Consider the following 18,025-nt stretch of genomic DNA (forward strand, 5'->3'; position numbering starts at 1 on the left):
GAAGGTGTCTTCTTGCTGCATCCTCCACACGGTGAAGGGGGCAAAACAGCTCTCTAGTGCCACTTTTATAAGGGCACTAATCCTATTCGTAAGGGCCCCATCCTATGATCTAGTCATGCCCTAAAGGCCCACCTCCTAATATCAATGCATTGGTGATTAGGTTTTCAACATATAAATCTAGGGGGACACAAACATTCAGACCATAGCAGGATCTGAATTCATTCCATAATGGGGACACGGTGAAAAGGAAGAACTTAAAGGAGAAAGCTTTGAAATGTAGTTCTATGCCATTGAAAAGTCATGATATTAAATAAGAGAATTGCCCAGAGGAACCTATGAATATAGGTACTTTAAAAATGCTCAGGCTTTCCCAGAGGAACTGCATGCAGACCTGTTTTGCACGTCTTGAAAATCCACTGAGCTCACACATTTTTAAAGAAAGAACCCCATGAGGATTTTGAACATCTTAACATATTTCCACTATTTCTATATATAATGTCCTGAAGAAAGGAAAGATATTTATAGTTACTGGAGAAAGTATTTAGATGGAAATATCTAAATACTTTTCATTCAGGAGATAAAGGATTCTGGACTAGACTTTGTTGAAGAAAGAGGAAAGATCTTTCCAGATATCTTTAGGAATGGGAGATGCATGTTGTAATTGAAGAGTTCAGCTTAGAGGTGAAGTGATTGAATAGAAGTTTAATAAGTTATATCCACTCTGTGAAAAGATCAGTCACTGAATTTTTTAATGTAATTGTGACAAAAATAGCCAGAAGCAGCAGAAGTCAGAAAAAGACTGCCCCCAAAAGGGGCTTTTAAAAATTAGGATTTGACTTGCCTAAATACAAAAACAATGTAGATATCCAACTTAACAACTTTAAGTAGGGGGAAAAACGATTGTGATCGGTTTTGTTGGTTTTCTTTCTTTTTTTATTTTTCCGTTCCCATCACATCTCACTCCTAGTAAGCGCTGCATTTTTGAATGAATCTAATAGTCTTCCTTTATTTTCACTTTTCATGAGGGGAGATTATATGTTGTGTGTTACCCTGGTCCTACACATAATGTTAAAATTACAAAGTAAAATGAGGTAAAAGATATTTATTGACACCAAAATACACAAGTATTTCTGAACAAGATGAAAATATCTTCTGGTTTCTCACACAGAGAGCCATACTACACGAAAGGCAGGATATGCCAGTTTTACTTTGTGGAAAAGTGTATCCAGGCAGCCAGCTTCATGAGGAGTGGGCAGTTTTCCCCTGAAAAAACCGCAGGGAAGGGTTCTTTCCAGGCAGTGGTAGTTGATACTCCAGGTGTCGGCAGAACAGGCCAGCTGACAGATGTGAGCGCTCTAACCAAGTTCACTATTTACATCAAAATGATTGCTGGGGGCTCTGGGCCTCTGGGCCTTGTTAAAAGATGATGCTGAACTGCGTCTTGAAACCCCACCAGCCTTAGGCTTAGGTCCTAAGCAAGTCCGGACTGTATCCCTGGCTCAATGACTGACCAATCACAACAGGTGCCCAGTTGAATAGTGACTGTAACAGATCACCACTTTTAATGTTCCCAGAAGAAATGAACACATAAAAACTAGCTGAGAAAAGCCCTTTCCCGCATCCTCCTCTGTCTATGTGGGCACTGAGGCAACTGCCCTGACTGTGAAAGTTCACCCCTTGATGAATATCACTCTTTAAATCCAAATTGCTTCATTGAGATCTTAAAAGGAATCTTGAAATCCAGATGACTGGGTAGAAGATTTGACATGGAATTTTACCCTAGAGTCAAAACAACTTTTAAAATATTTCTGCTTATTCAAGTTAGTTTCTCCACCAGAAATCTGAAATTACATGTGAAAAGTTAAAGATTATACAAACAGGGCTGCTTTCAATAATTTAATTAGACTCATGCCAAACACTGAATTTGCAGGAAATATTAAATATTATCCTTAAAGTAATTTGGACACAGACGATCACACATACATAAGGAGTGGAAAAAAAAAAAGTTTCTCCCAAAAGTGCCAGTGTTTTGTTTTGTTTGGAAAAATGACAACACAATTAGAGGTAAACAATATTTTCTTTGGCTCCATCTCCAGTTTCCCCATCTTGTCTGGTCATCGTCCTTGTCTGTATATTTAGCTTTGCTTCTGTTATAAACGCCTGCAGCTGAGGGCGGTGTGAATTTGAATCGTGGGGGGTTGGGGACTCAGTCTGGGAAGTGTCCAAATCTGCAAAAAAGAGACAGCAAAGGTTATAGGAGCCTGCCTGAGATGTACAAGTCTTGGAGTCAGAGTTCTGTAAGATTAGGAAATGCAGTGCCCATATAATCAGCCACAGAATGGCCAGGCCCAAGGAGAAAGGAACATAATCTGTATCAAATCATTTCATCAATATCATTAAGATGTGTTCAATTGTGTGCACAAATGTCTCCTATGACTAAATACGGGTTACCATTCATGGGATGTTAAACCACTGCTACTGCTGAAAAAGGGGTGCCCATCTGTTTTTAAAAATGGGCGAAGATCAGGGAAATACAGTACGTACTCCAGGTATGTGTAAATCAACTACATTTGCTTCTGTGGAGCACCTTCATTCAGAATATCTGTAAGTCAAGAATTGACTTCAAGCCTCAGATAATGTATTTGGCACTTTACCGATGTGGGCAAGGGGTGGGGGGAGAAAGTGAAAGAATCAAGGAGACCCTCCAGCCTCACCATTAAGCTGTTAATAACAAATCCGTTAATACTACACAAAGTACTTAGCAAAAGCAGCCAGGTTCCTAGGGAAAATCAAGCCAATGTCAGCTCTGACTGGGTTTGATGTTTTCTGGTTACCTAGCAACAGCAGGACACTGTTTTCTCCCTCTTTCTGGTGAAATCCTCTAATATAATGTTTTCAAGGAGAGACAAAAGGGAGGCTTGATTTGAAGAAGGCACTTGCTGCAAACCATTTTCCCTGCACTTGTTCCACTGACCACTCCCTGTCAGGTTCGGCCATATGGCAAAATTATAAATAACGAGCCTGTGTTGGAGCAAAAACTTGAATAGGAAGGGACGCCCAGGTAGGAATGGAGGGCAAATATCTCTGGGGCCCACCTGCTCTTTTTTCAGTCATTAAGAAGAGGCCACGTACACACCTTCTACGGACTTATAAAAATTTAAATTAAAAAAAATTTAAAGAATATAAAGAAAAACAAAGAGGCCATTGTAACCCTCACCACATTTCTTCAAAGCCTCTATGATTTAGATGGATATACACACCTGCAGACATTCTAATGACACAAATGATTGTGGCCTTTGCCCTCCTGACAAGGATCTTTGGTTGCTAGAGAAGGTAGTAAGCAAGGCTTGGCAGGAATGAAAGGAAACTGTCCCCACAAGGATCCATCTTTGGGGACATGGTGGCTTTGACACACCTCATTTCATCCCATTTTCCAACAGGAGGTGGGTCAATGCAGGAGGAGCAGCCAGGGCCACAGGAGCAGGCAAAGGTTCCTGGAGGAGCTGCACCAAGGCTGGGCTGTGTCTGTGAAGTAAAGGAGGACCCTCCGGGCAGGGGAGAGGTGAGAGAGAGGTAGGGAGGCACGGGAGTGAGGTTGCAACCACAGCTCTGCTCAGAGGCTTAGCCCACCCCTGAGCCTGTAGATACCAATAGCTACAAAGTTTGATTCTACTGCCCCTGATTCTAAATGCTGTACCTCAAATACCAGGAACCTACTAACAAGTGAAACCGTAACTGTGCAAGATGCCTCTAACCACCACCATTTACAGAAGGCTTTCTCTGGGCACAAGAATTGTCCCAGATCTTTTACATTTGTCATCTCTCTCTCAGCCTAAAAATGCTAAATTTACAGGCTGGGAAACCGAGGCTCAGGCTAGTGAAATTCTACTTCACATGATACAGCTAGAAAGTGATCCAGATCTGAGTTCGGAGGCTGGCTGCCACATCATGACGTCTTGCTCAAATGATCAAGACCCTTGTGCTTCCCATTTCTCTTTGTGCTGAAAATGGTTTGGCCATCTTTTCTGAATTAAGAGATCTCAATGTTTAATATTTTCCCTCCCTTAAATACTACATTTTAAAGAGTCACTTGCAAAAAAGAAGAAGGAAGGAAGGAAGGAAGGAAGGAAGGAAGGAAGGAAGGAAGGAGGAGAAGAAGAAGAAGAAGAAGAAAAGAAGAAGAAGCAGCAGCAGCAGCAGCAGCAAAGGCAAAACAAACAACAACAACAACAACAACAAAAAACCTGGCATATTGAGCTTCTCAAAACTGACACACCAATTGTTATAGAACTAGGAACCTCCCTTAATCGAGCAAACAAAAATATTCCCAGGCAATGATTTCCTTGTGAGGTCAACATTACAAATCAACCTGGAATGCTCTGAATCCTATTTTACCACATTGGGAGCCAAAGCATGCCTGTGGTCACAACACACAATCACACTTCCAATTCCTTTTCCCAGCCATTAACTGAAGCCATTTCACCTCTAAATACAAATATGCGCAGTTAAATTGCTGCTGTTTAATTTTATATAACTTCAAACACATACCCCCAAATTTCCATCCAGCAGACTGAACAGGTCACCTAAGCCACCTAAGCTTCCTTGCCAACAGAAGGGCCAGCCAGGGCACAAAAATTACTACTTTGAGGATGAAAAATCATCCAGTGAAAGAGGCAGCTGGGAAGTGATTGCTGATACATCTGACAGTGCCCGACACCCTGGCGCACCTTAACCTGCATAGCTTTCCTTCATCTGGAGTGTGAAACATGGAGGAAAAATTCAAAACACTGATATTTTGAGGTACCTGGAAAGTCCCCTTAATGGCTCCAAGAGAAGACATGTTTAAAAATAGCCAAATAATTGAATGTATATTAGAAATAATTCTTTTTTCTTAAGTTACATTGCATGCTCTAGTTCAGGAAGATAGAGCTTCAAGAATGAATAGGGATGGGGATGGCAAGTTGTGTGTGTGTGTGTGCGTGCGCGTGTGTGTGAGAGAGAGTGTGTGTGTGTGTGTGTAGTGTAGGGGTTTAATCAGAACTTTTTCAAATAAGAATAAAAATACAGAAGAAACACATTTCTAGGTAAGAGCTTGTTGTGCCCTAGGGTGAATGGCCCATGTTGTAATTCCAGATGTATTACTGGATGTGGTTGTGGTTGTATGTCACCTGGACGGGAACTCAATTTCCTTCTCCGTGTTCCTTCTTGGTTTTTACCTGAACTATGTAGGCAAGGTCAGACAGTCTGTCTTTGAAATTAGAAACCGTTGGGTGATTTCTGATTTTGTTACTCCATTTCAACTCTGAAAGAACCAGCACAGCAATTGTATATTTCTCAAGGCCAGCCACCTTTTTCCACACTTTTTACCCTAGAGAGCATGATCATCATATAGAACCCTAAACTGAAAAAACATTTGTTAATATTAAACCTCACTGACTCAGAAAGCAGAATTCTTGCTATGTAAAATTAATCATCCAGTTTCATTTGTGATCGAATTGCCTGTAAATCAGTGGACATAAAAATGTAATAACTTATTTCTAATAAGCAAGGCCTAGTTATACAATCAAAATTTGGTCAAATAAAAACCAAATACTATTATAATAAAACAAAAATTCAAACTATTAAAAAAAAAAAAACCTTTCAGCCAAGTATCTCAACACAATTTTGCCTCTTGATATAAAAGAAATAATTTTATCCCTATCATTATTTCTGGAAACTAAACAGAGTGAGCATTATTAGCCTTTAGAGTAAATAAGCTAAAACACATAAAAGCCCCAAAGCCTGACTAAACCAAGTAGAAAAGTACGATCTTGGTTGGGGGTTTTTTCTGCGTACATAACTGAGCTTTGGTTCACAAACTAAAATTTCAGCCTCTGCAGGAAATTTAGACTTCCTCACATTATGAGGACATCAGTGGGGGGTCTAAGTTAGTCTCCTAACATGGTTTCAGATAATTACAGGTATCCACATTTATGGCTGGCAGCATTCTTTTTCCTTGTGGGTATGTGGGGCAGGAAATACTGAGACTGTCAAGAGACAGGCCTGCAGACAGCACCAATATCCAGAGAAAGTTCCCTAAATCTCCCAATATTTAGCCCTTAGGTACAACCTGCTGGTTGACACTCATAGTCATCATTTTCACACTTTTCTCTGTTTACCCAATATTGACATTCCTAACAGTGAAGAGAAATCAGCCTTCCCTCCATAGGCTTACCATTATCATCATTCTTTTGAGCCAACTGACTGGCTATTTTCAAGACCAGGCTATAAACTCAGTGCATAAAATACAACTATGCGTCATATTTAAAATGAACAAAGTGGCTGGGCATGGAAGTTCACATATGTAATCTCAGCACTTTGGGGGGCCAAGGCAGGAGGATTACTTCAGGCCAGGAGTTTGAAACCAGCCTGGGCAACATAGTGAGACCCTGTCTCTACAAAAAAATAAAAGTAGAAATAATAAAATGAACAAAGTCCCTCCTAAACTGTGAAGTGAAGAAAATATTTTAAATCACAGGGTAAAATGTAATGTTAGGCAAGTCATCGTCCCTCCCTAGGCTTCAGTCCATGAAGGATTGGACTGAAATTATCATTAAGGCCTCTTACACTTCTTATGTGTGAAATTTTACATTTGTATTTGGGCTTAGTGATTCACCAAATAATATTCTGGAGGTACACACACTAAAAAAGAATGCATTTTTCAATGGCTTTATACTTGAGAAACACAACCAAATTCATTACCTGAAGTTGCATTTGAAAATCATGTTTTTAAGGTAATTGCCACACTTGTCCCAGCACTATACCTTCAGTCTTCTTAAGAACATGTGTTGAAAGTGAGCCGACACACAATTCTCAAAAGATAGTATTTGCAAAGTTAACTAATGAGTAGATGAACAGCCAACTTAAGAGTAGTTTGTCATAAAGAACAGGTCTGTGACAAGTAGAAAAGGGTTGTCTTATGATTTAAAAATATTTAGTTAAGGTAGCCTTTGCCTTTTTCTGAATTTTCTGCTGAGAAAAGCATCATGATCGTGATCTTTGTTAAATGAAAGTTTTATGTAAATCTAAATGTATCAGTATCACTTTCATCATAAACACCTACTGTCAAGGTCTGAATTTAGCTCACCAGTGCACCCCATGGCCAGGCACCCAGAAGCTCAGGGCTGCACAAAGCATGTTTAGTCTTTCGTTGAGAGCACTGATGACACACTGTTCAGTTTTCTCCCTGCCTTATCCCAGTCCATCTTCAACAAAGGTCACAAAAAAGAACTTCATGTCTTCTGAGTCTTGGATGTATTCTTGTTTATTTTAATCATATGCCTGACTTGTACTGCTTATGACTAAATCCCTTGTGCATGTTCCTAAATCCAAAATTCACACTTTCCCAGAATAACTCTACTTCAAAAAAAAAAAAAAGTTTTTATCATTAATGTTCCAACTACGCAAAATAAGTTGTATTCCCTATTTAGTGGTTGATTCATATTTACCCTCCGAAACATTTAAAAAATCGTTTCCTGATGGCATTACTGGCAATCTCTATTTTTTCTCAGGAGCATTAATGCACAACATTTTTTCTTCTAATGGAAAACATTTATCGTACAGAACTTGAGGTACATTCAGAGCAAAGAAAAATTGGTCTCTGTCCCTAATTTTGTGCAACTCAATTTTCCATAGTGAGCCATAAATAGGATGTGAGCCTCTGGCATGAAAACCAGTCTGGAGTTGATATCTGAAGCAAACACTCTAAATTAGTGTTATTGCCTTTTCTTTTCTTCAAATACCAATACTGCACCTGAAATAAAACAACTGAAGTGTGCTTTGGGGTGGGCATGTGTTTGTGTATGTATGTGATATGTATAGTACATGTATAAATGTGTAATGTAAGACAGCAAATTGTCTAACAATTTTTGAAGTGGTGATTGTGAGAGTTGAACTTTAATCAGTACTTAACATATTTGGAATTGTCAATATGAGTTATATAAGTAATGCTGAGATGAAACAGAAATGAAAGCAATTGATACAATGAAGATGAGATTATATTAACAGGAGATATTATATGGTACATCAGTCCTCTCTGCTGTCTGAACTTTGATTTGCTCTCAGGCTCTTCCTTCCCCTAAGAAGAAGGCAACAGTTAGGGAGCCATGACCTTCACATCACAAGCCCCCAACAGGAGTATGGGGCAAATGATCCTACTTTTCTGTCTTTCTTGGGATGCATTTCAAAGTATGTTTCTCTAAACAGGATGCCAATAGGTATTGATGATAAAAGAATGCAGTGGTCAAATAAATTGATGAACTTCTGTGTAAATCAAGTTTGTTGAATCAACAGATCCCTCAGAACTTTAATAGGCTCATGTGTATTATAAATCTCTCAGAGCAAAAAGCAGTATGCAGCATCCCCCAAACTCAGAGCTTTTTCTCACAGCGTACCCTACAGGACTGTGTTCCGTGTAACCTAGTTGGAGAATAGTGCATTCAAGAATTAGAAGCCTATTAAAGATTAAGAAAGAGAAAATAAATGGTCAAGATGCCAGAACAAATCAAGAGTGAGAAGCTGGAAATAGGTGAGCTTTTCTAAATTCAGAATTTTATAAATTCTATATGTAACATCTACATTAGACCCAGGCAGTAATCATCAATGGCTACTAAAATCATTAGGAAAAAAGCTGATGTGAAACTTTATAATGGACAGATCAAGCTGACAACATCTGAACCCAAGGATCAATGTTAATATCACAAAAAAAGAAACAGACATTGTGTGCCAGATAATGAGATGCAATTTACAACACCATCTATGTATATTTTTTTCATGTCAAAAAACAAAGCCTGCATCTAATCAAATTTGTATTCCCAGCTACCAATTTACAGGAAATATAGGTCCAGAAGAATATTTCAAATGACACAATAGGAATGCAATCAGCAAAATCCAGAATGTGGGGAATATTTCAGGAAAAAAAAATCAGCTGATCTTTTCCACAAAAAAAAAACAAAAACAAAAACAAACAAACAACAACAAAAAACTATACGGCCCTATGACTCAAGAAGCATTTAATACAATTAAAAAAACACCCCACTCTGTTTAACAATTGTACATTTTTTTTAAAGAGGCAAGAGAACTTTAGATTAAAAGAGACTTAAGAGACATACCAACCAAATGCAATACTGAAATTATTTGGATTCCAATTCAAACAAACTGAGGGGAAAAAAATCTTTGAGATAATCCAGAAAAATCCAAGTACTTGAGAGCATGATTTTAACAACTGTTAATTTTTTTTAAGATGTGATGATCATATTGTGATTATGTTAAAGGGAAAAACAGTCCTTATTTAGAGAAAGGCATTGAAGTATTTCTGGATAAAATGATAGGATATCCCTGATTTGCTTTAAGATAGCCCAATGTGAAAGAAGAGAGAAAAAGCACTGAACAAAGATTGGGTTCACTAAACAATTCTCTCTACTTTTGTATAGGTTTGAAAATTTCCATAATAACTTTTAAAAAGTTGATAGTCTTCCATATATTTTGACTACAATATCATAAAGGGTTCTGTTATTCCAACAGTCTAGCCTCTATATATCTAATATAAATGGAACACTGGGACAATATATTAGAAGCCTCCTCTGGATGCCAAGTATGGTTGCAACTGTATGACAAGCCACTGGCTAGGGCAGGTATGGGTTTATATCTATTAAAAAGAGACACAAATTGTGTGAACCTACATTATAAAATGGATATGGTTCATTTGAGTTTATAGCTATCCATTAAAAACAAAAAGATAGATTCAGGTATGGTCTTTACTCTTGCCTGGAAAATCTAATAACATCTCCTACATAAAACAGAATTCAAGAAATATTTCATCTTATAGCCTCAGTGTATCGGTCCCTAGAAATGAGTTGATAAGGTTTTCTTGGAATTTGGATTTCTATTCTCTAGTCTTTTAAATTTAAGTTCATTTTAAGCTTAAAAATTCATATTTAAGAAATAGGAAATAAAAGTAGTATAACTAGCCCAAAACCATCAAAGTAAATTTCAGGTCATAATCGTAGTAGGTTTCAATGTATATTGCCAAATGAATTAGTGAATACTTAATTTGAAAATTCTAATATAATTTAGAGTCATGGCAAATCACTAATTTGGAATTCTTATGTTTAGAAAGGATATTAAATTTCATTTAGTCTAATCCTGGTCTTCTTAGCAGAAACAAACTGAAAATCTAGTCAAGATAGGATTTCATTGCAGGACTTCTCCTGTTCAGCCACTACCATTATTTGACCTTGGGTAATAACTTTATCTAGAACTTCCACTTCCTTATTTGTAAACTTAGGCACTTGAACTAGATAGCAGTCAGCCCTCAGCTTTTTCCCACCATATACTCAGGATGACATTCACTCCCATAGATTTAACCAAATTATAGGCTACATCACAGATGAAACAGGCTGTAAACTATTAATAATTCCTAGGCTAAAGCAGTCCCTTCAAGCTCTTCACTCCATGAACAAGTATGTCAGAATAAAGTGAGGAAGAGAACTGTTATTATGAGGACAAACTAGAATTGTCTCTAATTTGTAATGATACATATTAAACTTTAGGAGTTCACAAACTTAGTCGTTTACTATTTCTAACATAGTACTTGGGCCATTTCTCATTACTGATAAAAAATAGATGAAGGTATGCATATTCTTGAACTGAAAGATTTCAAGTTTCTTAGAACACTCACCTTTTACGTTTTTATCACCGAAAAGCTTCCATATTTACATTGTTTTTAAGGTATTTCGAGGTGATCTATATATGTAAACAGCCAGGCTGTGGAAAACCTTTAAATTTACAAAAACAACATAACGTATAGAGTATTTATTAAATGCCAGGCATTGTGCTACATATTTTGTACAAATCTCTTATTTAATTCAATCCCATGCCAGTCCAAAATGATAGGCAAACTATGAAATAGGAAAGCAGGAGCCTAAAATAAACACAGAGACAAATCTAACTTGGAGAAAACAACACAACTTAGGAACACAGAAAGCTGAAGAAAACTTCGAAAAACCACAGTTACTATCTTCAAAAAACTAAGAGACATTTCAGCTACAAAACAAGATTCCGTAAAATAGAAGCTGTAACAGAACAGGAAAAATATATTGAATATTTTAGTATGCTAGCCAATATTTTTTAAACAACCAGTGGAATAGCAGGAGTTAAAGAACAAAAGAAACCTCACAGAAAATAGAACAAAAATGTGAAGAAATGTAAATAGGAGAAAAATAAAACAGAAAAATCAGAGGATCCAGAATGTCCAATTTCCAACCAGCAACAGTTACAGTAAGAAAAAACTGAAGAGAAGCAAGTACTTTTTTTTTTTTTTTTGAAAGAATATCTCCTGGAACTGAGGGAAATGTGTCTCTAAAGTGAAAGAGCCTAATAAGTAATCAGTAAAAATGATTTTAACAAAAGGCCACACTGAAGCATGTTACAAAATTCAGATGAGGGGACAAAAAAGACAATTCTAAAATTATTCAGAAAGTAAGAACAGGTTACAGACAAATAATCCAGAATCGGAAAGGCATCAGACTTCTCAGTAGCAACAATGGAAGGTGGAAGAATCAAACCCTTCAACATGCTGGAGGAAAATGGTTTTATTTTCTCTAATTCTAAGCCCAGATAAATTATTTAAAAAACAAATGTCAGAGTAGCAAAAATAAAATGAGAAGGACATTTCAGGTAATCTGGAAAAAAAATCCTTTTATTAGACCTTTTCATAGGGAGGTCCTGGAGATATGTCCAACCAAATAAAAGAAAATACCATAAAGGGGGCAGCATGAGACTGAGGGCACAGAGGATTCAACGCAGGAGAGAGAAGGGATGGCCCTGGCTGACCACACGGAGCAGGCCTGGAGAGCAACAAGTCCATAGTGGAACAGAAGCACAGAAGACCCTAAAGCAAAATTTCCAGGAAAGAAAATGAAGTGGATAGGTGTTGGCTGTATTAAGTGTGTTTAAAATAATATTGATCAGTTATTGAGAGAGGCACAGAAGGATTGGAGGAAAACTTAGCAAGGAATAAGCAAAAAAGTATGCAAATAAAAAACAAGGCAGATGGTTAGTCTCAGTAGGATGGAACAGCACAGTCGATAACATTTTGAACAGTTTCCGCAGTTGTAGTTGATTTTTCTCCACCTAGAAAGAGCTCAGTTCTTACCAATGTCCTTTTCTAATCTTAAAGTGTTCACATGTCATTGAAGACATGATTTCTCTGAAAACTATTTCTCAAAGTACAAAATATATTAAAGCTATTCCAAAAGAATTAACTTGTCTATATAATCAAGAGTGGACACATTTGAAACTCCAAAATCTGCTGAGTCAGAAAAAGCTTTTATGAACGGGAAATTCATAGAAGGGGGAATCTCAACATCCAATAAAAATGAAATGATGTTAAATGTCATTGGTAAAAAGAGAAATATGAAAGAATGAGTTACCATTTCATACCCAGCATATGGGCACATTTTAGAAACCTAACAATGCTACGTGCTGGGTAGGATCTGGAGGAACTGGAGTTCTCATATCTTGCTAATGATAGTCACACTGTACAACAACTTTGGAACAAAATCAGTCATCCCTGGAAATACTGAAGACATCCTCACCACTTCTAGGTGTTATAGTTGAAATAAACTCTCATTCATGTGACTAAGGAGATGAGCATAAAAGAATGTTTACTGATCTTTACTTCTAATAGGAAAAAATTGGTAAGATGACCTAAATGCTCCTTAGTAATAAATATGCTAGAATTTTTTCATTAAAGAGAAATAACATATAGCAGTTTAAAATGAGCAATTTGGGTCACATGTATGAACATGCATTCTGAGTGAAAAACACTACGTTGCAGAACATACATATATATTGAAATGGCTATATAAGTGTTAAAAATTATGATATTTTGCTTTTATATATAAATATGTAGCAATATTTTAAAATGTAGCAATAGCATTAAAACATACAGTGGAAATCCTATCCACCAATTTTAGGATATTTGTTAACTCTGAGTAGGAAAAAAAAGGGAAAAGATATGGGTAAGAGACTTTAGAAATATTTAACATTTCTTTAAAAAAGCAAAAAGGCAATGATCTGAATATGGCAAAATAGACATATTTGTTAATTGCATGTCAAATACCTATTTTCTATACTTTAAAATTTTTCAAAATTAAAACCTTTATATTAAAAAATGTATTGAACTACAACACACAACTGTGTAGTCTTTATTTGGATCCTGAGTCAAAAATAAACTGGAAAAAGTATACACACATATCACATTTGTGAAACAACTGCCAATCTAAACATATGAGTATATGTTGATATTTTGGAATTATTGTTAATTTTTTCCTAGGTGTGACAATGATTTTAAAAAGAGAGCCTTATCTTTTAGAGACATATACTGAAATGCCTATGGATGCATAAATGCTTACAGATGCTGATTAAGATCCGCTTCAAAATAATACAGTGTGTATTGGGGTGGGAGTCTAGATGAAACACAATTAGGCATAAGTTCTTGATTTTTTGAAGTTGAGTGATGAGAACATGAGTGGTTATTATATTCTAATTTTGTATGTGTTTAAAATTGTCCATAATACAATCAGGCAGACAAGAAATACGTCAAATTCCATTTGTAAATAATCAAAACAAATTAAGATATTCAATCTTGGAGTTCCTGTTAAGAAGTAGGGAGTTTTTATGAGTGTGCTGAATTAACATAGAGATCATCAGCCTCAAGAATAAGGTAGTATTTTACGACACGGAATTTCTCTTAAGGATCTGCAGACCAGGACTTCTAAGTACCTTGGCAAAAAAAAAGCCAACTTTCTGGGGAACTGCCTGCCTCACAACCCTACCCATACTAAGAGTTATGCCTCTCATTTTGCTGAGAGAAGGAAAATCAAATTCATTTCTCTGCCAGCTGAGTAAGGCAGGAAATCAACCTAGGAATTTTAATGCTGCATTTACTTCTTACTGGTTCAGTAGAGGGAAAAACAGCTGTTAAAATTCTTAGGCATACAAGATACAATGTTTTTCTTTGAGCCAGAGAAGAAGGCAAGCAATTAAACCTAACACACCCAAGCTAATTAGTTCTACCTGCTTCTTAATAATTATGTTATTACCAGACTTTAAAAAAAATGGCAACCAATTCTTTTTAATTTTTTTATATTGTTTGAGAAAGAATCAGACTCTGTTACCCAAGCTGGAGTGCAGTGGCGCAATCTCAGCTCACCACAACCTCTGCCTCCCATGTTCAAGGCATTCTCCTGCCTCAGCCTACTGAGTAGCTGGGATTAAAGGCACCCACCACCACACCTGGCTAATTTTTGTATCTTTAGTAGAGACAGGATTTCACCACATTGGCCAGGCTCTTGGACTCCTGACCTCAAATGATCCACCCGCCTCGGCCTCCCAAAGGGCTGGGATTACTTCTAAGGTCTACAAATGAGTGTTTTTTCCTCTTTATCAACTAGAAAATTATGAGATGTCAAAGAACTTACAGGTCTATTCTATTTTGAGAAATTGCTATTCACAGTATTCAGGACAACATAAAACTATGTTTTAAAATGAGAAACATTATTTTTGTAATTCTTACTTGTTTGAAATGAGATTTGCTAAAAAACCCTGAAACATTTTTCCCAACGACAGCCACAGCCTTGCATTTATGTCACTCATAAATGATTGTAATCTTAAAAGTACAACATAATATACAGTGTTTTGTTTAGTGCAGATATTAATACTCTTGGGTGTTCTTTTTATATTTAAGTTTGTTATAAGAATAAAGTTACCTCTTCCATACTTCTAGAAATTAAACATTTTCAGGAATTATACAATTATAAAATTAGGCAGTTTGTAAAACAGAAGCAAAATTAGGACCTTTAAATATCAAAACAGCAATTAAAAGAGAACATAAAGCCAGGTGTGGTGGCTCATGCCTGTAGTCCCAGGTACCAAGGAGGCTGAGGCAGGAGGATCACCTGAACCCAGGAGTCTCAGGCCAGGCTGGGCAACCTACTAAGACCCAGTTTCATGATAAACTGCTCTATTCCTTTACTCCTTGGAGCCATCTTTCCCTATGGGAGATGACTTTAAATTGCGTTGTGCATACAAATGACATATAGCAATAATCTAGCTTTTAATATCTGTGCTTCCTGACAACATCTGACCTGTGATTAACACTGAATCCTAAAGAAAGCTTTTTTTTTTTTTCAAAGACTGTCTTGTTTTGTCATATAAACTGGAGTGCAGTGATGCGACCACAGCTTACTGCCGCCTCCCAGGCTTATGTGATCCTCCTGGCTCAGCCCCTCGAGTAGCCAGCACTACAGGTGCACTCCACCATGCCTGGCTAATTTTTTGATTTTTTGTAGCGATAGGGGTCTCACTATGTTGCCCTTGTGGTCTTGAACTCCCAGGTTCAAGCAATCCTCCCATCTCTGCCTCCCAAAGTGTTGGGGTTGCAGGCATGAGCCACTGCACCTGGCCAAGAAAGCAGTTCCTTTGAATTGTCCACCAGGTGACATGAATTCCCAAATTGTACTATAGCTTCCTCTTAAGGAGCCATGGTATTATCATGTAATTAACTCCTGTTTAGCGGAATCAGCCATGAAGAGCAAGGATCATGAAGAGTATCATCAGCTACTTAGTGGCCAGCAGCCCTAGCTCCTACCAGACTGCTGAGGGCCACTACATACATGTCCCTGAAGAAGCCTATTACCTCACAGAGCAGGAAGACACAAACACAGACAAGTAGAATAAGGGCAGGATATCCTGCTAAGTAGCTAATGAATATTGTCCACAGGTGGACACCATCTCAAAAACCCTCCAAAGAGAGCAAGCTTCCAGATGTGGTGGCCAAGGCAGGATTTGGAGAGGAGAAAGCATACAAACTGAGCCTTGAAGGCTGCCCAGGGTGTGAACAATGAGAGATGGCTGTGGCCACATGTGGGAGGCTTCCAGGTGGAGTCTGCAGCATTGCAAAGGGAGAGAATGCAAGATGTCACAAAGAAGGGAGAGTTGTTAACTTTGGCTGAAACATGGATTTGTACAGGTAAACCAAAGGGTAGGGGGGATGAAAAAGAAGGTTTGGGAGGGTCTTGAATGGGAGTGTTGGGAGATTTAACTGCAGGAGGTGAGCTCAGCTACTACTGGTGGTCAGGACCCTTCTATGGTCTGTGTCAACTTGCACACCTGATTTCATCTGCATATACTGCCACCTTGAAATGAGAGAGGCAAGTCCAAGAGCAGAGTAAGAAGGAGGCTGTGTCTGTCTTGTTTTTTGCCTGCCTATAATCAGCCCACATTTAGCCAATAAAATTTCCATCTCCTTGATGGACAAAGAACTCATGTTTTTTCAGTTAATAGTGGGGATCTCAGAAGGAAAACTGACTTGAGTTTCTTATCCATTCATTCTTCAATAAACTCTGAGTGTCTAGCTTGTGCCCTGCCCTGGGCTGGACACCAGAAAAATCACATTGAAAAAAACCTGGTGTCGGAACCTTGGAGGTTTGTAGTCAGGACAATCACTGTTTCGAAGTGTAAGGCTGTTGCACAGTTTCTTGAAAGAAAAACAGATACCTATCCCAGTAGCATTCCTGTTCCTAAGTATTAATCCAAAAGAAATAAAAACATAATTCACAAAAACCTGTACAAGAATGTTCACAGCAGCTTTATTCAGACTGGCCAAAAATTAGAAATAAGCCAGATATCCATCAACGAGGAAGGGATAAGTAAACTTTGGGATATTGATTGAGGAACATAACACAAGAGAACCGACTATGGACTCACGCAGCAACATGGTTGCCTCTCAAAAATAATATGCTGAATGAAAAAAGCCGAACACCAAAAGGTACAGAGTGTTCCATTCCATTCCATTCTACAATCAGCGAAATTCACCCGTGATGGATTGCAGGAGTCGCTACTTTGAAGGGGAGGGCTTGACTGGAAAGGGGCATAAGGGAATTTTATAGGTTGACAGAGTGCTCTGTGCCTTGATATTCTTCCCACAAAACTGACTGGACAGCAGACCATATCTGAGCATTTCACTCTACGTAAATTACATCTCAATAAATAAACTGCATAGAGCAAACAAGTAAGCAAATACTGTGGAAGCACATGGCTCTGGAGCCAGGTCCTGAAAGATGAGTAGGGAGGTCGTCAGACTGAGAGTGAAAGGTAGAGGACAGAATATTCTCGACAGAGGAAACAGGTGTACAAAAGGTTGGAGATGTCGGGGGCATAGCCTTCCACACAATGGACAGAACTTCCTATGGTTGGAACACAGGATGGGAAAGGAGAGAACAGCATGAGCTGAGAGATCGAGGTGCAAGCACATTGACTCTTGTGCCTCATAAAGAGTGAGGGAATTCAGCGTGTGGAGGGTTTGAATAAGCCCTGGAAAGCTGATGCAGAAAAGCCCTCAGAGGTCTGGATACCAACGGGAACAAATACTGGTCTGGGGGCTAAACAAAGCTCTATCTGAAATTCGATGTGTTAGATTTGGGTTTCAAAACACAACCCATATGGTAAATCATGCTAGGATATGTCATTTGAATTTCAACTGTTCCCAAGGGAGAAAAGATGTATTTGAAGGGTGTGCCACATGCAATGAGTTTATTTCAACATCCCCTGACATCAGTGTTTTTCCCAAAGTGCGTTTCAAGGAATAAGTAGTCCTGCAAGATGCTGGGCTCCAAAGGAGAATGCTGTGGTTAAAAGGGCTTGGGAGGGGCCACTCCTGCAGATTCACAGTGCACAGGAGCAAAAGAGAAGTTTGGAAAAAGGTGTGCGGTTCCACAATCAGCATTTCTCAATATTATTTGATTATGGTGAATTCTTATTCAATACTAACAGCCAGTCAAATTGTGGAATGATTTTTGAGATGTGCTGATTCATGTGATACCCACATGAGGCATACCAAGTCTCTCTGGTGACCAGAGCAACCATTTTAGAAGCAGCCCAGCGGCTCGAATGCACCAAGTGCACTTCCTAATAATGTGCTCCT

The 18,025-nt window shown here is 38.1% G+C and overlaps 1 protein-coding gene across 3 annotated transcripts in view; it reads right to left on the reverse strand.

The window, feature by feature from the left end:
• Window positions 1-1,082: 1,082 nt before the first annotated feature.
• ARHGEF28 (Rho guanine nucleotide exchange factor 28) overlaps window positions 1,083-18,025 on the reverse strand; it is a 319,529-nt gene continuing 302,586 nt past the window's right edge. For all 3 annotated transcript variants that reach the window (XM_032278477.1, XM_032278468.1, XM_032278487.1), the window contains one exon: window positions 1,083-2,228. In XM_032278477.1, the coding sequence (XP_032134368.1) occupies window positions 2,059-2,228 (170 nt within the window). In that variant the 3' untranslated portion in view covers window positions 1,083-2,058. The remainder of the gene's footprint in view (window positions 2,229-18,025) is intronic.

This window comes from Sapajus apella, unplaced genomic scaffold, assembly GCF_009761245.1.
Source record: "Sapajus apella isolate SASKATOON/1434 unplaced genomic scaffold, GSC_monkey_1.0 scaffold1, whole genome shotgun sequence".
NCBI lineage: Eukaryota > Metazoa > Chordata > Mammalia > Primates > Cebidae > Sapajus > Sapajus apella.